The sequence below is a fragment of the Podarcis raffonei genome, chromosome Z (genome assembly GCF_027172205.1).
Source record: "Podarcis raffonei isolate rPodRaf1 chromosome Z, rPodRaf1.pri, whole genome shotgun sequence".
NCBI classification, from domain to species: domain Eukaryota; kingdom Metazoa; phylum Chordata; class Lepidosauria; order Squamata; family Lacertidae; genus Podarcis; species Podarcis raffonei.
Genome location: NC_070621.1, coordinates 6,183,642 through 6,210,626, shown reverse-complemented (window position 1 = coordinate 6,210,626; position 26,985 = coordinate 6,183,642). Strand labels below are relative to the sequence as shown.

The 26,985-nt window shown below is 44.6% G+C and overlaps 1 protein-coding gene across 2 annotated transcripts in view; it reads right to left on the bottom strand.

Moving 5' to 3' along the window:
* The window catches only part of BRINP1 (BMP/retinoic acid inducible neural specific 1), a 108,167-nt gene that overhangs the window by 33,519 nt on the left and 47,663 nt on the right, over positions 1-26,985 (bottom strand). For both annotated transcript variants that reach the window (XM_053373488.1, XM_053373486.1), the window contains one exon: positions 4,221-4,411. In XM_053373488.1, the coding sequence (XP_053229463.1) occupies positions 4,221-4,411 (191 nt within the window). The remainder of the gene's footprint in view (positions 1-4,220; positions 4,412-26,985) is intronic.

Below are 26,985 nucleotides of genomic sequence, written 5' to 3'. Positions count from 1 at the left end.
GGATCAGACCTAAGATCTGTCTCAGGTGTGGTGACCGTTTTCAGCCCAAGGCCCACATTTCCTCCTGGGCAAGCTTCCTGACAGTGGTGGGTGGGACCACAGACAAAAAGTAGGTGGAACAAATAATGCACCTACATTTGGCTAGTTCTCTCTCTCCTCCCCCCACCCCACCCCACCCTGACAAGCAAGAACACATCCCAGGCAGGGGGAAATGTTCAAGAAGGCTACAAAGTAGGGCTGGCGGCCAGTATGGCCTAGGAAAAGGGGGTGTGGACTGGGGAAGTCCCAAAGGACAGACAGAAAGGCTTAGAGGGCTGTATTTGGCTCCTGTTCCCCACCACATCCAAATATTCTGAATCTCAGAAGCCAGAAAAGCAAGAGGGATCGCTGCGCAGTGAAAGCAGCAATCCCTCTTGCTGTTCTGGCTTCTGGGATAGCTGTGCAGCCTGCATTCGCTCCATAAGACGCACACACACATTTCCCCTTACTTTTTAGGAGGGAAAAAGTGATAGAACAAAATTCTTATAGAACAAAAAATATGGTATGTGAAAGGGACAAAATCCTCTACGCCTATCAACTTTCTCCACCCCATGCAAACTTTATACACCAGTTCCCCTCCATTCATCTTTATACATGTCACCTCACCTTAATCAGCTTTCATCTGAGCTAAAATGCCCCAAATGTCATAACATTTATTCATAAGAGAGTTGCTCCAATCATTTGATCAGTTGCACTATTGTACTCCAGTGGTGAACAAAAGTGTATTCGGTTTTCCAAGTGTGGTTGCATCATACAACATGTGGTTGCATGCAGGTGAGGATTTCTATGATGCTATGCTCTTCCAAATCCACCCCCCCACCCCTCCACACACACAGAAAAAGAATCCACACAGAAAAGTTTCATGTTGGGTAAAAGTGTTCAAAGTCTGCACTTCTCTTTGACATGATGAACAGTAATAATACGTTGGGGCTATATAGTGTTTGCAAAAAATAATTACTCACTGAGTATATTCCAACATCGCAAACAACACCCGCCCCCCGCCCCCGCCACCCAAAAACCCCACTCTGTACATAGAAAGCCAATAGGTCAGTGAACATGCTAGGTGTGAACCTTTATCATGGGCAAATGGTTTTCAATTTTCAAGAGTTTCTTTATTCATCACATTATATCCAACTTTTCATACAAGATGGCATACATGGCTCAATCCCCATTTTATCCTCAGAACGACTCTATGAAGTAGGTTAGGCTGAGTGGTTCAAGGTCAACCAGTGAGCTCCCCAGCCAAGCGGCGACTTGAACCTGGATCTCCCTGGTCTGAGCACAGCACCAGCATAGCACAATGGTCCGTACACCAATGAGGGCAATGAGACACCCAACCACCCAACTCCCCATGTTACACCCTAACAAAGGATGGCACAAGACTTATGACTTGAGAAAGAAAGAATAATGTTTCATTAGTACCCATCATTAGTTAGTTAGGGCTTCATTAGTACCCATCAGCACTAAGAAGCTGGCACTGAAATGCCTTCTAGTGTTGTGGTTTTCAAGCTCTTTGGGGGTAAGTACATGGTCTGCATTATCCCAGTGAGAAAGAGGAGCTATCAAATGTCAAGAGATGATAGGTTGTATGAATATTCTTGTTGAATTGGGGAAGTGTGTGTGTGTGTGTGTGTGTGTGTGTGTGAACCTGAAGTCTCCAAATAGGAAAATACTTCTGCTCATAAACAATGCATGCTCCCCAGAGGGTCCCTTTGCCTCATCCTCCTCTTTACTGCCATCAAGACGAATCTTTCATTCCTCTCGCGCCTTTCCCTGGCGGCTCTCCCTCCCCATGCGCTCTGTGCTTGGGGCTGATGGAACGCTTAGCTCCGCTGTCCATCGCCAGCTCTCGTTACAAGCCTGTGCATATTTTAAAGTGTTGTTTCATAAAATCAGGAGCACGAACAAGCCAAGGTGAATAATTCACCATCGCGCCTGAACAAAATTAAAAATATATTTCACCGTCAAAAGGTCTGTGTTATTTGGAATTTCCAGGGAGATAAAAAGAAAGAAAGAAAAAAAAGGAAAAGGAAAGAAAATTGGCTGGTTGTAGGAGGTGAAATGAAGAAGCAAACCCTAGTCCCTCCCTCATGTAAATTCAAGGCACGCAGTCAGATCATCTGCTTGTTTGTTCAGAAAAGTGCCACTGTGTTCAGTGCAGTTTAATCTCAGGCAAGTGTGAACTGAATTGAAGCCTGAAGCAACAATCTAAACAATAGGGATAGGGAACCTCAGGCTTCTCTGTTTACCCCTCAGGACTCTCCACAGGCCACACCTGCTTCCCACAGGCCACACCCTTGAGTGCTTTTGCATGGCTGGAATGTGCCCTTGTGCTGCAATAGTGCCTCTTGCTTGCAAGAATGGAGAGGGGTGTTTCTATGTGTGAAGAAACCTCTGGGTTTTGCATGCCTGGAAAATAACTTCATGTTCAAAGTTAAGAGTCAGATTCATTGTTCTGCTTGTTTCTGCATCTGGTCCTAGCCAACAGCAACATAAGGGCTCCTCAAAAGGCTGCACACATGTGAATATGGCCCTCAGTCTCAGCAAGGTTCCCCAGCCTTGTTATACATGTTTACCTGGAAGTAAGTCCCATTGAACTCGATAGAGTTTACTTCTGAGTAGATATGCACAGGATGAGTTGGCTGCAGTGAGACAAACCACTTAAGAACATAAGAACAACCTGCTTGATCAGGTCACCTAGTGAAGCATATTGTTCCCACAATGACCACACAAATGCCTGTGGGAAGTCAATAAGCAGGACTTGAGCAGAAGGGACCTTTCCTCTTCTGTGGTTTGCAGCAACTGGTATTCAGAAGTATCAATATCTCTCAGCACAGCGGCACATCAATCAATAGCCTTCTCTTCCATGAATCCATCTAATCTCTTTTAAAGCCATTTGAGTTGGTGGCTACCACTATCTCCTGCAGGAGTGAGTTCCATAGTTTAACTATGCTCTGACTGATGAAGTACTTTCTTTCTTTCTGCCTGTCCTGAATCTTCCAGAATCCAGTGTTATAAGAGAAGCAGAAAAGCTTTTCTCTGCCCACTTTCTCCATGCCATGCATAATTTTAAAAAACGTCTAGCATGTCACTTCTAACCCACATTTTCTCTAAATGAAAAGCCTTGTAGGACACTGCAGATTTCCCATGGTGCTGAGCAGTAGCCTCCTATAACTGCTTGCTGCAAATGGCCCTGGGAGTGGAAGAAGAAGAAGCACAGTGACCCCAACACCCACCTCCCTGAGATGCTCCAGAAGGATACTGTGGCAAACAACATCAAAAGCCATTGAGAAATTGAGAATGAGCAGGGTTATACTCTCACCTCTCTCTCTCTCTCTCTCTCTCTCTCTCTCTCTCTCTCTCTCTCTCAATAAATGTCACTAACAAGCATGACAAAGACAGCTAATTGGGGATGCAATGGTGACAGAGAAGTAGGCTTGCTGTGCTGCCAACACTGCCACGTGGTAGACACGGTGAAGCAGCCTCACTCATGTTTGTCAGGTTTAGACAGGGTCCTATACCACCTGCACTCTACTACCAACCCTCCTGCTTCATGGCATGCTGGTCACAGGAATATCAAGGAGACCTATGTGCTCCACAGCAATGATGACTGCACTCAGGAGCAATTGTGTCAATGACTCCACACATTTCACCATTCCACAGTGAGACAAGAGACTCAACAAGAGTGTCAGCCATGTCAGCTGAAAAATCCCCCAGAGCATTCAGGATTCTACCAGTCTTCTAGGGCAAACCAACTCAGTGGGTCCCCCACCCTTGAATATGTAGTTTTTAAAAACAACCAACCAACCAACCAACAGTATTCTCATAAAAATTAATAATAAGTGCAGTTTTCCCTGCTTATGGACACTGTGTATAAAGTTTTGACTACTATATACATTTTTTTTTGCTAGTAACATTCCTTTCTGTTTGTTATTTTCACTAATTATACACACTTTCCTTTAATAGGCACATCATTTGGTTGGAAAACTGAGCTGCAAAGCCTGGAGCAGTGTGAATTTCATAGGATACCTGTGTTTTGTTTTGTGCATATGTTGAGGAAATGCAAAATCAGCTAAGTTCACTTTGGAATGCAAACACAACCAATATCCTGCCCCATCCTTACTCACCAACCTCCTACCCCAAACCCTTGTGGGAAAGGTACAAACCTCACTGCCACCTACCTCCCAAAGTAGCAGAGATGAGTATGTGTGTGCCGTACTTTTTGATGATGGTATCAATGAACTGCTGTGTCGTGGGCCTCCTGCCCAGCAGGCGGATGCTCCTCTGGAACTCAGGCATCAGGGGGACGGGATTGCGGAGCAGGTCTCTCCGCTCGATGGCTGTGTTCCTCACCTTCCAACGGGCAAATTCCCTAAGCGACAACACAGGAACACAACAAAGGTGAGGTTCCAAGTCCAGGCAGGAAAGGCAGACCACTGGGGAAATGGCTTGTGGAGGAACACAAAGGGGAAATACTGTGCAACTTCACCGCATCTTATGCCACTGGAGAGATACACAGGCACATTTCCAGGGCTAGAGCTAAAAGGTTTGAGGGCTGGAGAAAGGGGAGGCAAAAGAAGGAGAGGAGGAGAGGAGAAGGAAAGATATTATTTTGATATGTATTGATTCATCCCATAGTAAGAACCAGACATCCCCTAGAGATGTGGAGGAAACCATTCACTTGGCAGAATGAAACTGAACATTGCACAAGGGGTGAGAGGATGAATCTAGGATTTTTCAACCAAGGAATGTGAGTTTTCTGAGCAGTGCTCTGTGCCTGTATTTCAGGGACTACACTTGATCCAAGGAACCTGCAGTTCTCCAAATGTTGTTGGACTCCAACACCCATCAGCCACTAGCCAGCATAGCCAATGGTTATGGATGATGGGGGTTGGAGTCAAGACACACTGAAAATTATGGACATGATTAACTTAGCCCTGTAGTTTCAATGGGTCTACTTGGAGTAGAATAAAGTTGGCTACAACCCCTCCAAAAAAATAATATCTGGAGGACCACAGGTTCCCTATCCATGGACTATACCATTTCACAGTCTTTGAGAAACAGCTTTCAAGTTTGTTTGTACAGCTCTGTCTGAGCATTGATTAGTGTCCCATGGGTGAACTGACTGGTCACAGATGAACAAAATCTCATTCCAGACTATAGGTTGGACAAGAACTTTCCAAGGAAACAACATTAGATATGTGATACCCCAAAACATTTGCAAGCTGGGTAAATTGTATCCTGAACCAGACCCATATGGATTTTGATAACCACTGGCAATAGGCAGGCGTCACAAGGGAATTCACATAAAGTCCATGATAGTGATATGAATCCCAGTGCCCTCATTCTACAGCAGCAAATCCCAAGTTTTGCAAGAAGGTCGCACCTTCCTGAGTCCTCTGAATGAAGACGCACAAGTGAACTAATCTATAGATGGTATCCCAAGGCACAGAGTGGGCAGCATCACTTTTTCATTTGTCTTTCTCCTAATGACAACCTTGTCAAGTAGGTCTTAGTTATCCTCATTTTTAGAGTGGCCACTTGCCCAAAGCCCTTCAGTGACACAATGGCTTGTTGCCCATCTAGACTGAGTTCCATATTCTATCCTCTCTGCCTATTATCTAAACTGACAGATTTATTTTTAGAGAAGTTAAAATATTCGGGAAGATTAATGCTGAATCAAGCATTAAAAACTGTATATAAAAATAATCAGTGTCGCTTGAAATGCCTATTGAAATCACAGTTCACTGCCATCTCCCTGCTCCCAGTACTTCAGCTATGTGCTTTGGTGTCAATAATAATTCAAAAAGATACAAGGCTAGATTTTATATATGTGTGTGTTCTGCCCCTAACAAAGGAATAATAGCATCCATTCATGCATGTGCTGCAGACAGGTGTGTTAAGTACTGTGGGTTGTATCTGTTAGTCCTACTAGGAAAACACCCTTTGAAATCAATATACATGATAAATTTACTTCTATTAATTTCATTGGGTCCACTTTCAGAAGCACTAACAATGAGCACAAACTTATATATTTTCCTAAAAGGAAGTGAGCGAACCCCTACCCAGCACCCCAAAAGCCAGTTGAGTCCCTCTTTCCTCTGATTAGACCACTCCAGTGAAGTAAAGTCAATTCCACATACAAATTTTAAACAAAACGAACACTGGAAATCTAAACAAGGCTGCATACTTCTGACTATGCATGTTAATTTGAATGAAGATTCCATGAAAGTCAATCTGTTTGACTTCACAGAAAATTGGAGGAGGGGGTGTTCCCTGCAAGAAAATATTTTAATTTTCTCTTTCAAAACTTCAACATGTGAGATAAAGCTTCCCACTTCCCAAAAATACACATTGGCCCTTCTCTGTCCTTCCTCAGTTGTTTTCATTTCCCAGTACCGCTCCTCCTCCTCTGCTCCCCCTCCACTCCCTCAAAAAGGAAAAAAATAACCCTCCTAAATTCATGTGGTTCTTCCTTTGGGTGCTGTGAAAAAAGTAGCCACTTTAATTCACCCTGGAGGCATAAAACAGCAGACTTTTTCTTTCTGTTACATATAAACATAGGGAGATACCTTTTACTGAGCCATACCTTCAGTCCATCTAGAGCAGAAGCTTTCAACCTTTTTGAGTCCACAGCTCCCTTGACCAACTACATTCTTTCTGCAGCTCCCCTGTGGGGCTCAGGAGCCCAGTTATGTCACCCCTTGCCTGCGGAGCTGGCAGCCCCTCACCCTTTTTTGAACACCCACTCAGCCTCCTCTCCTCGGGAGTCCTCCAGGTAGCTGCTGTTGCCACCCCTGGGACTTGTCTGTCCATTCCCAACAGCAAGGGCTGGGGGATTGGCAGGCTGGGCTCCCTTGCATGCTTGCTTGCTTACTCCAAGGCCACCTCAGCTCCTGGCAACCAGCACCCCCTGGCTAGCTGCAGAGGTACCATTTCCCTGTGGAGCTTGTAGCCAGGGCTGCTGCAACAAACAGCTGTATGAGCCTTTGGGAGGCGGAGACATGAGAGGGCATCAGGAGAATGAGGGAAGGAAGGAGGGACAGGCCAGTGTTTCCCACAGCACCCATGACTATCTTTCAAGGTACCCCATGGTGCCACAGCACACTGGTTGAATCCTGCTCTAGAAGATTGAAGCTGGGACCTTCTGCATGCAAAGCAGGTTGCCCAACACATGAGCTACAGCCCTTTCCCTAAGGTTGGGCATTTGCTGTGGATGGCAAGGAAAATCCGACTACAAATAAAAAATATGCTGCCACAGCAAGTAAATGCAAATTGATTGTGACATGGCAAATATTTCACTGTTTTGCTTTGTCAGCATGCCCGGAAATAAGTGCAACAATAAGAAAGCAGGAGTTTGGGGAAGCAATTAGGTTTCGTGGGGAGTTTCCAGAAACTATCCCACCTTAGCATTGATTCGTACTCCAGCAAGATGGTCAGGAACACCTGGCCCTTCTGAAGCCAATCAAAAAAGGAACTAAACAGCCACAAGGATCCAAGTTAAAACTGGATAGCTGCTGATTCCTTATATTATTACATGGGAGGTGGAAAAGGGTAATGAATGGAAACAAAGCCTATGGAGGAATGGTTGAGGGAATTGTGTATATTTAACCTGGAAAAGAGGAGAGTGAGAGGAGATATGATAGTCATCTTCAAATATCTTAAGGGCTGTCCCATGGAATATGGAGCAAGCTCGTTTTCTCTTGCTTTGGAGGGTGGGACTCAAACCAAAGGATTCAAGTTACAAGAAAGCAGATTCTGACTAAACTTCAGGAAGAACATTCTGACGGTAATAGCTCTTTGAAAGTGTAACGGGTCTCCCATGAGAGTTGATGGACTCTCCTTCCTTGGAGGTTTTTAAGCAGAGGTTGGATGGCTATCTGTCATGTATGATCTCCCACTACATCCTCCCCACTACAGCTCGGTTAGATGAGTGTGGTGCTGATAAAACCAAGCTCACAGGTTTGATCCCCATATGGGACAGCTGCATATTGCCGCATTGCAGGGGGCTGGACTAGATGACCCTCTGGTGCCTTCCAACTCTACAGTGCTGCAGTTCTATGAATGTTTATAATGCATCATGGCTGGGTTGCCCATTTCCACTGATACTGGAACTGTGTGGCTTGGGTTTAGTACTAGGACTAGGTTCAGGGTAGGGAAGATTTTCCAGCCTGAGGGCCACATTCCCTACTTGGCAAGCTTCCAGCGGAGACATGCCAGGGATGGGTGTGGGCAGAGGCAAAAGAATGGGAAGCCAAATAGTGAAACTTTTACCTTTTTCACAGTAAGCTAGCTTCTACACTTACACATCCCTATCTGTCCGTATGAAGCAGGGTTGGTGAGGCGCGTCGCATGGAGGAAGCCCCAGGGGCCGGACAGTGAGTCCCAGAGGGTGGATCTGTTCCACTCTATCAGGTATGAGATTTCCCTTTCTTGCTCTAGGGAAAGGTTGCTGAATCAAGAAAATGGCAATCCAGCCAGGTTACAAAATATAGACAAGGGGTGGTCCAAGAAGGGGTTTCACCAGCAACATCCAGAAAAGCTAAGAATTTGATAACTGCCATGCTGCTCAGGCCCACCCTTGTGCACTCACGAGGTACATCCTGGTCACCCTTAAGTGAGAGGACTTTCTCAGACAGCAGTGCTAGCAACAGGCTTACTTAGGCATGATTCTACCCAGTCAGGCTCAAGGTTCAAAAATGGGGCATTCCTTTAGGCTGCTAAGTAGAGGCTCCACAAAAGCATCTCAACACTCCCCCTATGCAAGGGCCAAGGGTGCACTGGGATCCATACCAAGGTGCAAGGAATCTGGTAAGTCAGTCACATCCTCTGAGAACTTCACTCTTGGGACTTGGTGGGGTGTCACAATTAGGTGGGGGAGAGGAATGGACGCTTCCTCTGCTTCCGCTACCTCACTTGGCAGGACCTGAGTGTACAACACACTGTCCTGCTTGTGATTCCCAGAAACTGGTATTCAGAGGGGTGCTGCCTCCAACAGTGGAGATAGAACATAGCTATCATGGCTAGTAGCACCCTATAGCCTTATCTTCATGACTTTGTCCACTCCTCCTTTTAAGCTATCTAGGATGACGGCCATCACAACACCTGGAGTCAGGTTCAGTCCTGCCACCGTAAGGTCTACTGGCACTGGAATAGATAAGAGTAGATGGAAACTCAAGAACTGCCTTTGCATTCCTCTTCCCATGCCCAGTATATCCTACAATCACACTGTGTGAACGGACTCAGCAGACTCTCCAGTTCAAAGAATACAACAGCAGGTTATGTGGGATGATCTCTTTCTGCTTTCAACTGCAGGGAACTATTGCCAGTCAGAGTGGAGGAAGAAGACAGGTACCCCTGACCTCTAGACGTTGTTGGACTCCAATTCTCATTAGGCCCAGTCAGCAGGCTCAACACTCAGAGACAATGAGAGTTGGAGTTGAGCAGCCCCTGGGAGGCTATAGGTTCTGTACCTCGATTCAATTTACCATATTTTCCCGTCTATAAGATGCCCCCATGTATAAGATGCCCCCTATTTGGGGGGACTCAGATTTAAGAAAATGGAGGGAGATGGCCCAGAGTATAAAACACCCCCTAATTTTCGACATTATTTTTTAAGGGGGAAAACCTAGCCTTATACAGTGGTACCTCTGGTTACGTACTTAATTCGTTCTGGAGGTTCGTTCTTAACCTAAAACTGTTCTTAACCTGAACCACCACTTTAGCTAATGGGGCCTTCTGCTGCCGCTGCCACTCCACGATTTCTGTTCTCATCCTGAAGCAAAGTTCTTAACCCGAAGTACTATTTCTGGGTTAGTGGAGTCTGTAACCTGAAGCGTATGTAACCCGAGGTACCACTGTACATGGAAAAATACGGTATCTAGAAAGATGGTTCTGGGAGTGGAGGGTTAAACTGGCCATTGGTCCCAACCATGCTGATGGACAGGTCCTTGTTGTTCATCCTCACTCTTTGAATCAGAGGTGTGAAATCTGCACCCTCCAAATGTTGCTCAACTCCAACTCCCATCAGCCCCAAATGTGCATGGATGATGGGAGTTGGAGTTGAATAATTTCTGGCGGGCCACAGGCTCCCCATTACTGGAGTACTGGGCAATATGAATAACCAGGGTAACACTGCTGCTCTATTAAGTAATACTGCCACTCTATTCTGCCTTAGTCAAACCCCACCAGGAATACTGTGTTCAGTTCTGGGCACCATGGTTTAAGAAGGGTATTGACAAATGAACATGTGCAGGGGAGGGCGACCAAAATGATTAAGAGTCTGGCAGCCAAGCCTTATGAGGAAAGGGAGTTCGGTGTGTTTAGCCTGGAGACTGAGAGGGGTTTGGCTAGATGACTCTTGGGGTTCCTTTCAACTCAACAGTTCTATGGCAGCCCTAGCTAGAAATGCCAGAAATTTAACTGGGGTCTTCATGCAAAACATATGTTCTAAGCACTAAGCTATGGCTCCTCAGCACTGACAATCCTTATCAGTGCTGGATTGGAGGGAGTAGAGTTATGGGTCTCTCAGCTTTAATATCTGGGGTGGGGGAAGCATCTACACATTGGTTTCTGGAGCCACCTGGGACTGCTTGCCTGCCTGAGGAGAAGAGAAGTTGCAAGAATTTGACCTTGTTTCTTGTCACAGCAAAAGGCAATGTATACTTTGCCCCAAGGCACTGCCACACTAATGAGCACACAATAAAGCCTGCACAGGTTTTTAAGAAGAACAGGGGGGAATGGTGGGTGCCACCAGGGACTGTTGGGATGCTCATTAGCAATATGCTCCCTCAAGGGGACAGAGAACTGGAGGGAAATGCTGCAGAGGAAGGATAAAGTTCAAAGCCTGGGGGGCATGGAGTTTGCCCTCTGGGGAACAGGAGACTCCAAGGGCACGGGAGCATCTGACATAAGTGACGAGTCCACGAAGGAGAGGCCGTCAGAGAAAATTAAATACTCCATCTTCCAACCACCACACAGGCCAGAGGGCATGAAGGGGGAAAGAAATTAGATCAGCATGAAACCTTGGGGGTTGTTGCTTGATACCGCAAAAAATAAAGGAATTAAACACAACAATTGAAGAAAAATCCGGAGTGTGTTGAAAGAAAAATTCAGAACTGGAGTATGCAAACCTCAGGAAAACTAGGCTGAAACCAAATCTTTGACTACAAGCTCTTCTGGGGAGCCTGGGGGGGCCCTGTCTTTTGCTACTGAGTTGAGTTAGGTGGGTTAAGAAGAATGGCATCGTGGCCCCCATTGCTACCCCTCCCTGCTTATTATTCAGCTTCCCCAGCATCACCCAAGAGGTACCATCTGCTCTGTGCCACCCACAGCCTGATCTGTCAGCCGGTGGCTTTTTCGACACATGCTCACGTCAATGTTTTTCTATTCCTAGCATTGCCTCCTTTGCTGCTGGGTCAGCCTCCTACTTGCGTGATTTACTGCATTTAACACTGCAGTGGCTGGATTTCTTTCTTTCAGCTTCCGAAGCAACCAGGAGAAGTCAGGCTGACAATGAGGAAGCCTGAAGGGTTGGAGGGAGTCCTTTGCACAGGACAAAATGCCCTACTTCCATGTAGAACATTGTGAAAATTGGGCATGTAGCCCATACAAAGGAATGCCAGTGTGGTGCCTGTGGACAGAACGGTGTCCTTGAGAACTTCTCCAAGCATATATGAAGTCTCTGAGCCTGCCTACGAACACAACGCACTCAACTCACTCACTGGCCCACTTGTCATTGTTTCCTTTTTCTCCCTTAAGAAGTACATAGAGCTGGAGGAGGAAGATGGAAGAGCAACACCCTTCCCTACTTCCTCTTTCATCTTTATGTGCTTTTCAAGGCTAAGATTAATTTGGCTGGATCCAACTTTTACCCAGATCCCATGGGAAAATGAGGTGAAGGGTGGTGTGTGTGTGTGCGCGCGTGCGCTTTCTCTCTTTCTGTTTGTGCTACTGATCTGGCGTAGAGAATGGGGACTCAAATGGAGAAGTGACCTAAGAGACTTATTCAAAAATCTAAATGGGACCAAGGACTTAGAAAGGTCAGGGACTTGCTAACCACGTTTCCTGGATGAGTGTCTGTTGGGCATGAAGTGTGGCTTGAATTTAAACAATTTATCTATCAGTAGACGCACCGAGTTGGAAATTAACTCAAACGCCATCTAGCCCAACCTCCTGTTTATGCAGGAAATCCTGTAGGAAATTTGCTACACAGCATCCCATTCTAAGCAGGCTTATCACCTAGGGACATAAGAAGACCTCTCCTGAATAAGACCCACATGTTAATCTGGCCCAGCACTCTGCCTCCTGCATTGCCAGTCCAGATGCTTCTGGCATGCCGATGAACATCAAGGGGACAGTCCTGCCCTGCAAAATGTAGCAAGCCAGCCATTCTCTGTTTGGGGCATCTTCTGCTCATGCTGCTGAGTGGGGCCCTGGTCTTCTGCCACAGAGTCCTGCCCTAACAGCATCACTGAGCAGCAGCTGGAGCAAGGAAGAAGATGGAGCAGCTCCTAAGTTTTAGTGGTCTGATCCCATTCTGGCTCTGGGCCATCTTCCTGACAGGTGATTTCTCTTGCCTTACTTTACTTGCACAATAAAATCATCTCAGCAGCAAATAATTAGGTCTGACTCATAAAAGGAGGCCAGGCTGTCTGAGCAGACAACACTAGAGTCAATGTCACGCTTGTTTGGTTGTTTTTTCGTCGTCCTCCTCTCTCTCTCTCTCCCCCCATTTCTTTCTTTCTTTTTTTTAATACAGAGCTGGAATAATCCACTTACTAAGAGCTGGCTGAAGGTCACGCCAAACCCATCTCCTCTTAGAAGCAATTTACTACCTGATCAGCATTTCCAAAACTTTCATCTCATCCCCTTGTTCTCTCCTCCTTCTCTCCACAAAAAAACAACCATCACCACCACCACCTCCTGCTGCATTTTTGGCATCAGATGTAAAATTGTTCCTCAACATTCTTAAGTGAAGCAGAGATAGGTGTGGCGAAGTGAGTCCTTTCAGGAGTGCCATAGCAGGTACTATTGGGTGCACTGGTGCTTGTGGGAACCATGTTGGTGATCCCTAATATGCCAGATACATTCTGACACTGCACTTGGTTTTGTTCCTTAAAGCAAAGCTTGTGTGTGGTCTCTGTATTCAACTTACTTATTCTTTTAAATCATTTATATCCTCCCCCCCCCCGCACCAGTACCCACAAGGGGTCTACAAGGTGGCTATCATTGATATAAAACAATTTTAAAGCACAATCAATTGGCAATACGACAACTCGTATAAAAAATAAATAAACAGAAACCAATAAGGCCACAAATAATGAGAAAACTGCCGCAGTGGCAGCAACAGAAACAGCAGCAGAGACCTCTAAAACATAAATAAATCACTAAGGCTGCAAGCCTAGGCACATTTACTGGGGAGTAAGTCTCACTGAACTCAGTGGGGCTTAATTCCATGGTAATCAGAAGGTGCTTTGACATAGCAGCATATTTACCCTAATTAAAAGGGAGCAGAGCAATACTGGCCGCATTTAGCTACAGTTTTCATTTATTATTATTTTACCATTTTTACACCCCTCTCTTTAGTAAAAAGGGTCTTAATGCATCTTACAAAATCTAGTGCTGGAGATGATCTCTGCCTTCAGGCTCACAATCAAAAAAGACATGGCACACAAGGAAGAAAGAGGAGGACAGAAGAGGGAAAAGCAAGCTCAGCACAAGTTCTTAAAGTTACGATTTCTAACACTGCAGCTGATGTCAGCAGTTGCTCTGGCTGCCTTGTATTTGATAAAGAACAACCCTGTTCACTCAGATCAAAGCTGGCGACAATGTCCAAGTCAGAAGTACATTCTTACCACACATTCTCCCCGCCCCCCCACTATGAAGATCATGATTTGGCTAAAATAGGGGTCAATGGGTGGATTTTGTGGGTCCTTTCCCTTCATGATTTGTGTACTGGTATTTACTTCCTCAAGGGACGTGGGTGGCGCTGTGGTCTAAACCACAGAGCCTAGGGCTTGCCAATCAGAAGGTCGGCGGTTCGAATCCCCATGACGGGGTGAGCTCCCGTTGTTCAGTCCCTGCTCCTGCCCACCTAGCAGTTTGAAAGCACATCAAAGTGCAAGTAGATAAATAAGTAGTGCTCCGGCAGGAAGGTAAATGGCATTTCCGTGCACTGCTCTGGTTCACCAGAAGCGGCTTAGTCATGCTGGCCATATGACCCAGAAGCTGTCTGCAGACAAACACCAGCTCCCTTGGCTTATAGAGGGAGATGAGCGTGCAACCCCAGCGTCGTCCACGATGGGACCTAACGGTCAGGGGTACCTTTACCTTTTTATTTACTTCCTCACCCAAATTCTAATTATGTGGGAGTCTAGGAAACATCTCCATAGGAGTGAGTTTCACAATCTCATGGCTGTTATGAAGGATTGTGCTATGTCAAGTGACCTACCTCACCTGACTATTTCAGAATGTAGGATTTTTTCCTTGCAGGGGAGGTGTTGGAAATGCTTCAATGCTCTTCGGCTCCCACTTGCCTCATTTGCATGCAACACTAAGCCAAGCCCAGGAATATCTTCGTTCCCTTGGTTATTAGTTTTACTAATAAAGCTAGCACTTCTGCCCCAGTTTCTAATGTTGTTGTTTTTAATGCTGCAGTACCTGTTGCATTATGAAACTGGCTTTTTAAATCAATATACTACCATGTCACACTAAATTTTGAATGGTGGGAAAGAACTGTATGCCAGGATACCAGTCCATATTTCATCACATGAAGTTACAATACAAAACTCCCATTATTTTCCGGGTTGCAAATGCATATTTCCCTCCTGGAAACAACATGGAAATGAGCACTTCCACTAGACAGTGGCTTTTACGTTGTGTGAAAGATCACATAAAACGTGGAAATGTCAGGAAAACAGAATAACGCACTGTTGGAATGCAGCCTTAAGTCGGGATCCAATCCTTGATACTTTCATGGGGACATCTGATTTTGAACAAAGAAGTATGACAGTGTAAATAAGAATTTTAATCCTCATCATCCAGAGTTGTCAACGACCTCCAGGGTGGCCAACTGAGAGTTCTGAATTGACATAATGTTTTGCTTTGCTTATTTGCTTGTGCATATTTCCCTTTGGAGGAAGACAGGGAGAAGCCACAGCACAGAATTAAAACGTAAAATAAAAATAAAATACAGGAAATCTAAATAAGGTCCCCTCGTTAGCCTAACCCTGCAAAGCTATAACGAGGAACCCAGTTTATTATAAACAAAAGACTTTCAATCAGCTATATATTTTAACTGACTGTACTGGCAAACACCGTTTTTATAATCTACTACCCTCCATAGCTGGTACTTTAAAACAGTAATTTAGAACATAAAGCCTTGCCCTTGAAGAGCCTAAGGATCCCCTTACTTCATTGCTCAGTGCCCAATCACACAACCTCCCCAGCTCTATCTGAGGCTGCCTGCCCCTCCAGCTCATTGATGATATGAAGAACGATGCACTGAACAACATGCTCCTTCACAAAACCACAGACACGCATACTTGGTCACATGGAAAGCTAACACCCTCCTCCCCAATATGCTAGGTTTCTGTGTGCAAGGCTGTGTGCGTGTTAAGGAACGTCAATCATGTGGACTTGTTCTTCAAGAATGGATCCTTGTTTAACTTGCTGATACCACCACCACCACTGTTATGGGTGGTGCCATTTTGGTTACATAAACAACATCACTCACAGCCTGAAGAGTGGAAAATAGAATGATTCCTCCTGTGGGTTTCGCATGACCCTCCTTGAAGTGGTGATACTGCAGTGGTGCCATAATGCTTTCACCAGATCCAAGGCCTCATAAACCCACACAGCAGATCACAGGATTCTGCTATTTTGTTCTACACTGGTTTCATGTCTCAGTGCCATCATTCTCCTCCCACCATGGAAGGGCAGCTGCTTCCTGTATTTAAAGCCTATGGGTTTGCTGAGCAACGAGACATGTGCAGTTGCTCGCTCATCTACTATGCCAAAGCCCTCTGACTAACTTATCTTCTTATGCCGTTTAGTGTTTCATCCCCACCTGCACCTTGAACTTATTAGAATCCCTCTTTTCACTTTCTACCAGCTGTAAGATTAAAAGAAGCAGCACCAAGTATCCCCTAGATCAGGGTTGCCAACATTTTGGGGGTCGTTGGCACATTTGTACTGGACAAGAGCCAATAAACTGCAGCTTCATCCAGACAAGGCTGAGGCCAGATGGATGGGGTGTGGTCTACTCTGGGGTTACATCCAAGGGTTCTAAAGGAGCTTGCGGATGTAATCTCAGAGCCTTCAACTGGTTACCCATACAGCATCAGCCAGGCTCAGGGTTTTTGTGTTGAGAAACAAAGCCCTGAACAACTTGGGTCCAGGTACATTAAAGAGCACCTGAGCCCTTCATCCCAGCACAATGTCAGAGATCATCCAGAAGAGTGCTGTTAGTTGTCTCCCATGTTTCAGAAGCCTGGCTGGTCTCAGCTAGTAGTTGAGCATTTTGAGTCACCAGTTGCATGCTTTGGGAAAACTCTCCCAGCAGAGAGATTCGGCAGACACCTTTGCTTTTGTGTTCCAGAGTCTCCTGACTCTTTATGCTGACAAGCCTTTGAAGTTGTTTAACTTTAACTTTTTAAATTAATCAGTCACAATTATTATTATCTGCATGTTATTTTAATGATTTCTTATGTTTTAACACTGTATACCACCCTGATTTTTCAATGATATGGCCATATATAAATACTTTTATAAATAAATAAAGTTGGGGCAAAAACTCAGAAATCCCTGCTACTTGGAGTGACCTGCACCCCTTTCTCTCATTTAAGCCTCCCGAATAAAACTCAGAGTGATAGCCGTAGATTGTCCATACACACACTATTGGCATGGCACAATGACACTGTAGAGGCAGCATGGCTCTGAATAGCAGTTGCTGGAAATTGCAGGAGTGCTCTCGTGCTCAGCTTCTGCTTGCAGGCTTCTCATTTGGGCATCTGGTTGGCCACTGTGAGGACAGCATGATGGACTAGAAGGGTCTATGGCCTGAACTAGCAGGGCTCTATAAGTTATTACAGTGGAACCTCTACTCACGACCACAATCAATTCCGGATGCCCGTCCTTATGGCAAAACGGGTTGCTGGGAGAGGCGCTGTTGTGCACAGGTGCGGGAGGCGATTGCCCACTTTTGCTCATGCATGGACAGCAATTGCCGTTTCTGCACAGGCGCGAAGGGGGATCACCGCTCCTGCGCATGCGTGAATGGTGGCAAACCCACTGGTTACTTCTAGGTTTGCCATGGTCGCAACTTGGAACATCCGCAAGTGGAGGCGGTTGTAAGTAGATGTTCTACTGTATATATCACCCATGGGACACACCTCTTTTTCTGTGCTCGCTTCATCTCCAGTCATCTATATTAAATATTTATCCAATGAAACAAACTCAGTATTGCTGGCACATTTTCCCATTACGAGCTTTTATCAAGATACTTCCAAAAGATATCCCCCCTTGAGCCAACTTGACCTGTAAGTATCAGAGCCAGAAACTTCCAACAGAATTACACCTCCTCCCTCCCTCCCCTTTGCCGCTCCCCCCCCTCCAATGACCTTTTCCTCTCTACATAATAAGCTTCTGATATGCTGGAATTTACAGGGTCATAAACATCTTTTATTGAGTGGGGAAGAAGCTGAGTAATTTGGCAGTGCTTTTTCTAATAATAATAAAAAACTTTGGGGTGGAGGATGAGATGATGTTTGACTAAAGAACTAGAAGAACTAGAAGAAGCCAACATGTTCATAAGCAGATGATAAAGGATCCCTGACCTGGTCCAGTCGTGACCGACTCTGGGGTTGCGACGCTCATCTCGTTTTATTGGCCGAGGGAGCCAGCGTACAGCTTCTGGGTCATGTGGCCAGCATGACTAAGCCGCTTCTGGCGAACCAGAACAGCGCACGGAAACGCCGTTTACCTTCCCGCCGGAGCGGTACCTATTTATCTCCTTGCACTTTGGCGTGCTTTTGAACTGCTAGGTGGGCAGGAGCAGGGACTGAGCAACGGGAGCTCACCCCGTCGCGGGGATTTGAACCACCGACCTTCTGATCGGTAAGTCCTAGGCTCTGTGTTTTAACACACAGTGCTACCCGCGTCCCAAGTAGAGGATGGTTTCAGATTATAGTTGAGGGCAGATGCTGGTGAGAAATGGAGGCTGGTCCAGTAGAGACAACAGGTAACTGCCCACTGATTGCAGCTGCCCTCACTTGCCTGCCTTCTTAACTTACAACCTGGCTTTGGCCTGCAATGCCTGCAAACATAGCACAACCAGTCCAGGAGCTGTTCCTGGTGGCCAGCTCCCTTCTCCTTAGCCTCAGTGTTCCCTTTGTTGAACTCAGCAGAGAGGAGGATAGGGCAAAACTGGAATGAGTTGGTGCTGCCTTTGTCTCTGGTTCTGCCCATCCATGGCCTCCCTGCTTTCTGTCCTACAAGTCCCAATGGGCCCCAACTATCTGGTAGGTAGGTATGTAGATATTGCTGCATTCTGATGAACAGCAGAATGTTCACATCACAGATAATGGGGTTGTATTCAACCAAGTTTTACTGAGAGTAGATCCAATAGGATTAATAATGCTGTGTTAGGCATGTTCATTAATTTCACTGGGCCTCAGTAGGCCTAGCATTAGATATAACTTGATGCAGGCCTGCTATTATGCTTTAAATATATCTCTGACCCATTCATAAATGAACCTGCATCTGCAAATCTTTGAAAACAGTTCATGAAAGCCAGAGATATTCTCTCTCTCTCTCTCTCTCTCTCTCTCTCTCCCTCTCCCTCTTCCTCTCTCTGTGTGTGTGTGTCTGTGCAGCACACATTTAAAAAATAAATCACCCTTTTCTTTTCTTTCCTTTTTTTAAAATGGCAAATGCAGACTGACGGATTGCAGCTCAGAAGTGGCTCCAACATTCCTTCCTAGCTGAAAAATGTAGAGCTCTTTTAAAATCAAATAAAAGATGTCATGCACAGAGAAGAATATCCACGTGGGCACCTGGGGGGCCAGCAGTAGTGGAATGACAGACGTGCTGTGTAATCCTTTATCCCTCCATACTTCTCTGTCTCTTGAGAAACATCTAAGGCATATGAAGTCCTAAAGCCAAAGGAAAAGGGGGAGCTGGTAGATGTAGAAACAAATCTTGTTTACTCCTATTGTTTTATGTGTGACCAGTTTGGTGCTCTTCAGTCAATTACCTGTCCTGTGACACTTCCTTCATCCACCCTGTCCCTTAGCCAGTTTCTCATACATATGTCTCCACTCTCATCCACAATATATACTCCCTCTTTGCACATTTCTAGTTTAGTGCTTGTTTTCAGTGTCTATTTTTGCAAACTCCCTTCTCTCTCATCACTGAAGTTAGCTTTTCTTGGAGCATTGTCTTCACCTTCACCTGCCTTCTCTCTTCCCAATGTTTTTAGTTTCCTTTCTCTCCCTGGTCTTCTCAGTCTGCCCCACAAAGTCACCCCTGCCCTTACTCTCTGCGTGAGAGAGGTTTTAATCCCTGACAACTGACAAGGTTCCCTTCCCTCACATACTCGGAACTCCAAGCATCTCATCTGCTTCTTTCCCCGAGCAGCTGAAATGTTTGTGGATATACCATGCCTTCACACCAGTGTATTCAGTTGGTATCGGAGGCAACCCCACCACTATAAGAAGCATACAATAACAGAGCAGACTCCAGTAATGTAAATATGTTTTGATTTCTTGGTTTTCAGAGTCTCTCCCCACTACTCCATTTCTGATCCTGAAGGGATTTATCCAAGCAGCAAGAATGACTCCTTTGTGGAGTTGGCCTTGCTGCAGCTTTCTGTCAATATTTTATTGCAAATGACTATGTCAGTGCAAAGTTCTGTGAAGCGAGATGTATGTGAAATAGTCTCCGAGCACCACAGAAACTGACTCATGGCTTAGAAGTCGAAACATGCTTCTGAGTAAACTGAAAAGGAGCACCAAATACTGCCTGCTGTAAGTTGTGGAAACATTAGTGTTATATTTAAAATAATTAGCAACTCTCCCACCTCTTGAACACAAAGATGCTCAAAATGTCCATCAATAGGATTAAGATACAAAACTAGGAGATAAAGGACCTAGTTACAGCTAGCATGCACCAAACTCAAATAAAAACAGATTTTTTGGTCTAAAGCCTGCATTCCATCATAGGCACTCATTCAGGGAGCAGACGCAAAATGTGAGTGGACCACAAACAAAAGTAGGCAGAATGGATGCAACTGTTACCTTTGTACACTAGGTACTCCAGCTGTGCAAAAGTCAGAGGTTTCTACTCTCTCTTCCTTTCTCTATTTCCTCTCTATCCTCCATCAAAGCAAGAGGCACCATCAAGAATTCAAGGATGCATTACAGGCAACATCACTCCAAGTCATTTGCAAGATGGACCATTGAAATCACCATTCTGAAGGTGCAAATAGATTCCCAACACCAGAGCAATTATTAGGTTTTGCAAGGCATTGCAGTGGTAGATCCCAGACACAAAGCCCTTCCACCATGAAGGAAGGTAGGAAGGTAGGTAGGTAGGAAGGAAGGAAGGAAGGAAGGAAGGAAGGAAGGAAGGAAGTAGATCCACTGAAAATGTTAGCTGTATAAAGATCCACACAAATGTTTACCACATAGCAGATGTGGGGAATCGTATGTTTTTGGACCAGCTCCTATCAGCCACAGCCAGCATGGAGAGTGGTCAGTGGTGATGGGAGTTGCCCTAAAGCCCTAAACAGCCCTGGCCCTGTATACCTGAAGGAGCATCTCTACCTCCATCATCAAGCCCAGACATTGAGGTCCAGCTCTGATGGCCTTCTGGTGGTTCCCTCGCTGGGAGAAATGAAGTTACAGAGAAATGGGAAGAGGGCTTGGTAGTGGTACTAACCCTGTGGAATGCCCTCCCATCAGACGTCAAATAGATAAACAACTATATGACTTTTAGAAGACATCTGTATAGGAATTTCTTTATGTTTGATGTTTTATTGTGTTTTTCTATTTTGCTGGAAGTCGCCCAGAGTGGCTCGGGCAACGTAAGAGCAATTACAGAAGGGAAGCAAATGATTTACTGGCTACCTGATCCCTTGTGCAAAGTCTAGCCTACCTGAAATCCAGTTGTTAACTACACTTCAATCCATTTACATGGCTGACAACCTAGGAAGCTGTATTATACCAATTCAGACCAATGGGTCCATCCGGCATAGCACAGACTACACTGACTTGTAGTGGCTCTCCAGAATTTCAGAAAAGGTTCACTCCCAGCTCTTCCTGGAGATGCCAGGGATTTATTTATTTATTCATTTGATTTCTTATGGTCTCTGTAAGGTCCCTGGGCAGCTTGCAACAATAACAGAAAACCCAGGACCTTCTGCATGCAAGACATTTGCTCTACCACTGAGCGATGGCCCCTTACCCTAACTGTGAATTAGGGAAGCTTTCTTTAAAATGTGGACAGAGCAAGATTCTCCACCATCCCTAAATGTGTGGCCACATGGTTCTTAAAGCATCATTCTCACGTCACATCAAGGTCTGACCCACGCCAGTCTCTTGAGGGTGAGCTCTTCTTATAGAGGCATGTGGGTGGTTCTCTATAGAGGCATGTGGGTGGCTTCCTGTCTTCAGAAACAGTGAGTGAAGAAGGGGAGGATAACAGAGCTTCCAGAAATAGCAAACACTTTAATAGGTAGAGCCAGAACTCCTTGTGCTTGAGAAAAAAAGTTAATTCCTAGCTTCAAACACAATGACTCCTATTCTTTACATAACTGCTCCAGCAGGAGGCTGCAAGCCACCCATTTGGAGAAAGAAAAAGCCGAATTAAAATTAAAATTGAGTAATGGCTTCTGCTTGGCTTGTTAGAACCTTAAATTATGCTCTATGGAGCCTCCCGGCTTCCAGGAGTGAGCTAGCAGATTTACAACATGGAGATCTTTAAAAATGTTTCCCAGGGACAAAGCTGTTTCAGCATTGAGCACTGAAGAGACCCACCTGAGACACCCTGGAGAGGCCTGACAGGGTGAAAAGGATTAGAAAATATCAGAATGGAAACAAGACATGTACAATTTCTGCCCTTCCAGTAACTGCTGTATCGAGGGAGAACACAGTGGGTAGAATTTCCCTGCAGTGATACAAAAAGTTTCTGTTCTTAGAAGTTTGGAATTACAGGAACCACCCAACATGCATGTGTACGACCACTGACATGAGTGCTGTTTTTGGCACAGAAAGGGGGCAGGGTAGGGGCAGAACAGATTTGTGTGTCCCATGCATGGGAATGGAACCCCTGCGTGATCAGGGATTCCCCTGCATGCCCAAACCGTGCTTACAGTACCAAACAAGAGTAAGATTTCCTGAAGGGCAGGATTGGGGAACCTTCTTCAGCCATGGCAGAAGCAAAGGGCCACGTTCTCTTCTGGGGGACCTTCCAAGGCCACATGCCAGCAGTAGGCAGGGCCACAGGCAAAACGTGTGGAGTAGCAAATGCAAATGTTACTTTTGTACAGGAAGCTAATTTCTACACACACCCACACACCCTTCTCTATCCTCCATCCTGACATACAAGAAGCATTGATTGGATTTCATGAACATGTTCCAGACAGACAGAAGCATTTTGTGTGTGTGTAACAGGGCCAGTGAGGAGTACTTTCTTTGTTTCTTTCATTGCTTCTTTTTCTTATTTCTTTATTTAATTCTTTGATCTCCAGCATGCAGAATATTTTCATTATTTGTGTTTGCAAATGTGATTTGTGATATAGTTTTGAACCTTTTTAAATTTTGGCGTTGACCTTTACCCATTACCAGTAATGGCTTGAACTATGCTGACTTGTAAGAGGCAGTTCTCTGTGTTTTGAAGAAGAAGAAGAATTCACAGAGCATATGCTTTGCATGAAGAAGTTTCCAGTTTGAATTCGCAGCCTTTCTAGTTAGGGCTGGGAATATCCCTTGCCTGAAACCCTGGAGAGCCGCTGCCAGTCAGGGTGGACAATACTGGGTCAATCAATGGTCAGTATCAGGAAGTTTCTTTTGATCCCTTTAATTCTGGTAGGCAGCCCACACCCCCAGTCTCCACTTTAAAGAGTCTTACTCGGATCATCCTTTCCCACCTGTTGCCCCCCTTTGTTCTCATGATGCAGATACATGAAAGGACATCCCCTATGCCCACTGATGTATTATGCAAGGCATCCAGCAAGGATGTTCCCTCAACATCAGAAGGAATAGCAGTTGCAGCTACATGATGCAACTCACTGGCTTACATTCAGTCCTAGGATGTGAGTTCTCTGCCAAAGCACAAGGCAAAAAAGAGTAAGGGAACAATCTCTTAAAATGTTTCACAAAAGCCTGTGAAGAATAGACTTTAAGGAATCCATGCAGCAAGCTTCTGCAAGGTCTCCTTCCTTACACACTGTATATAAATTGATTTCAGAATCCTACACTCAGGCTGCCTCCCAGTACAGTGGTGCCTCGGTTTAAGAACAGACCTGTTTATGAACTATTCAGTTTATGAACTCCGCAAAACCGGAAGTACAGTGGACGCTCGGGTTGCGAACATGATCCGTGCAGGATGCATGTTTGCAACCTGAAGCGTTTGCAACCCACAACGGCGCGTCTGCACACGCACAGGTTGCAATTCGGCGCTTCTGCGCATGTGCGACCGCCGAAACCTGGAAGTAACCCGTTCCAGTACTTCCAGGTTTTGGTGGTCCGTAACCTGAAAAAACGCAACCTGAAGCATCTGTAACCCATGGTCTGACTGTAGTGTCCCGGTTTTGCGAACTTAACCTCAGTCTACAAATGGAAGCCAAATAGTGGAAGGGCACCGGGAGAGGGAGGCCTCATTAAGGAAAGTGTGCCTCAGTTTAAGAGCAGCTTTGGTTTAAGAACGGACTACCGGAACGGATTAAGTTTGTAAACCAAGGTACCACTGTACACGCTTGGTTGGCATGTATAATACAGACTATGGAAATGTTGCTATTTCCATGCCCTGCTGAGCTGATTTGCCGTCATTTTGCCAACAAGCACGTCCTTTCATCTTCCACTCTTTCATCTGCCCGATCAATGTTAGCAAAAACTCTCATCTTTTAAAAAGAGTGTGCACAAACACACACACACAGAGAGAGAGAGAGTCACCACCTTGTGTTGATCCATTGAAGGTGTAAATCAGGCATAGGCAAACTCGGCTCTCCAGATGTTTTTGGGACTACAACTCCCATGATCCCTAGCTAAAAGGACCAGTGGTCAGGAATGATGGGAACTGTAGTCCCAGAACATCTGGAGAACATCTGGAACATCTGGAGGGCTGAGTTTGCCTATGCCTGGTGTAAATGAAACAATGCACTGAAAAGTTGTTAGTTTCCACCAGTCATGAAAAGAAAAAAAGTCAGTCAACATCAAGGGTAGTGGCACTGTGGCCAAATGGCTCCTAAAATTGAATGTTGGTTCTCACCAGATGGTTCTCCAGACTTTTCTGTATTTTAGGTGTGCAATCTGCAATAATTGTTTCTGCAGCCTAAGTACTACAAAACCCATGTTGCTGAATACATCCTGAAATACATCTTGAAAGGCCCTCTGACATCACTAGCAACTGGACTCTGTGACTCTAACAATTTGAACTAGGTGGAGCGGTCCTTCAGAGGCCTCCAGTACCTGCTACGGCAGACTTGTAATTCTGAGGTTTGTGTCTGGTGAAACCTCTTTCATGCTAACCTAAATGGGGAGCCCATGTGGCAGCTTCCAGATGTAGCTGAACTATAACTCCCATTATCCCTGATCACTGTCCCTTTAATTTAATGTGTGTGTGTGTGTGTGTGTGGGCGTGTGTGATGGTGTGCATAATTTATAGATATATAATTTTGTAGAAGACAAGGCTACAAGTAAAATATAACAAACACATGAGATAAACCCCCCAGGATTTCAGAGGTAAGTAAAAACATAAAACAAAAGCCACTGATCAGTCTAATTATTGGTGCAGCAATAAAACTGCTAACACATTTACAAAGCTAAGCAGGGTCCAATATGGTTTCAGGGGGTTGAACTAGGTGTCCTTCAGACACCTTCCAATTCTACGAGTCTATGATTCTGTTCTTTCTCTTTTCACAAAGTCCACAGCGTGTAGCACAGAGTTCGCAAGATATTGGTGACTGAGCTCTGATGTCAAGTCTTTTAGCTATTAAGAGCTCCATAAACTCGCATACCTTGTTTGTGTCTTTGGAGATGCTGCTCCCTCGTTTGTTTATTTAATAAAGTCAAACGAGACTGCATAAAAGGTTCTTTTATTGATATCCTCCTGTGTTAAACAGTTTTTGCTTTAGCTTTTCTGACATGGCCAGAAACTAGACTTTCTCGTGGCAAATTTCCACCATGGCTTTATTCATGCATTTCCAAAGACACGTGAAGGTCAACGTAGCTACAATTTGCAAGTGGCCAATTAGTTATTTGTCTTTGCAATCCAAAATTTTGCCATTGTCTGTGGTGGCCAGGACAGGTGGTATGGGACCATACTGGCTACTGATGATCTAGACAATTCATGTTGGGATAAGGCTGCAGGTTCAAATGGGCAAGCTGTTTATGAATCTGCCTTGACTAGTTTATCCCGAGTCGCACCACTCTGTACCAGAGAGCAGGCTCAGTGCCTCTTCTCCTCCCTGTAGTCCATGTCTGGCTAGCTGAGTGGGGTCATGACAAGGCTGACAAAAGGTCCAAAGAAACGGTTATGATAATAGATTCGGTTGGCACGCGTATTTATGGTATGATAAAAAAAGAATACATAAAGGGTTTGAGAACCACATCTTTAGAGGATCTTTGATTGGAGTTTGGAATAGGTATAAAAATGTATTAGAACCAAAGATTCCACATTGGTTATCACCATTAGAGGTTATGAGTATTAAAAAGATAAATATGAGCGGGAGATGGATAACATATGAGAAACTATTAAAAAAGGAAGGAAATAAGTGGAAATTGAAACCATATGAAGAAGTAAAAGAATATGTTAACGATTGGCTGCATTATTTTCAGTTAAATGAAATGTTTAAAAAAGAGGTTTTAGAGAGGGGATATTCTGAAAAAGAATCTAGATTTCAACAAGAAATCTTAAACAATGAAGTGAAAATTTTATCTAAAATGTATAAAATATTGTTGGAATGGAATACTGTGGACGAAGAGGTTAAATCTGTTATGATTAGTTGGGCTAGAGATTTCGGATATAATATTGAATTTGAGAAATGGACTAAATTATGGAAGGATGGGTTAAAGTTTACAGCTTGTACAACGATTAAGGAAAAAGTTATGAAGATGTTATATAGATGGTATATAACACCAGTAAAACTGGGTAAAATGTATAAAGTGTGTAATAAATGTTGGAAGTGTAAGGAGACAGAAGGAACATTTTACCATATGTTGTGGGAATGTAAGAAGGTAAAAAGCTTCTGGGAGATGATCTATAATGAGTTAAAGAAAATGCTGAAATATACTTTTGTTAAAAAACCAGAAGCTCTCTTGTTGGGAATACTGGATAATGAAATTAGTAAAAAATATGTGAAATTAGTTTTGTATGCAGTAACAGCAGCCAGAATTTTGCTGGCACAGAAATGGAAACAGGAAGAGATGCCCACGAAAGAAGAATGGAGGATGAAACTGATGGAATACGCAGAAATGGACAGATTGACGGGGAGAATTAGGAACCAACGTGACCAGAGATTCTCTGAGGACTGGAAGAAATTTACAGAGTATATCAAAAATTTCTGTGATGAGCAAATAATCTTCGTTGGCTTTCAAGAAGCTCTGTGAAATTACTGTTAGAAATATTGTTTAAAAAATATGATGTGATTAAGAGTATTTGAGTGCAATATAATATTGGGAAATGTGAGATGAGGATAAAAAATAAACGGAAAATTATCAAACAAGC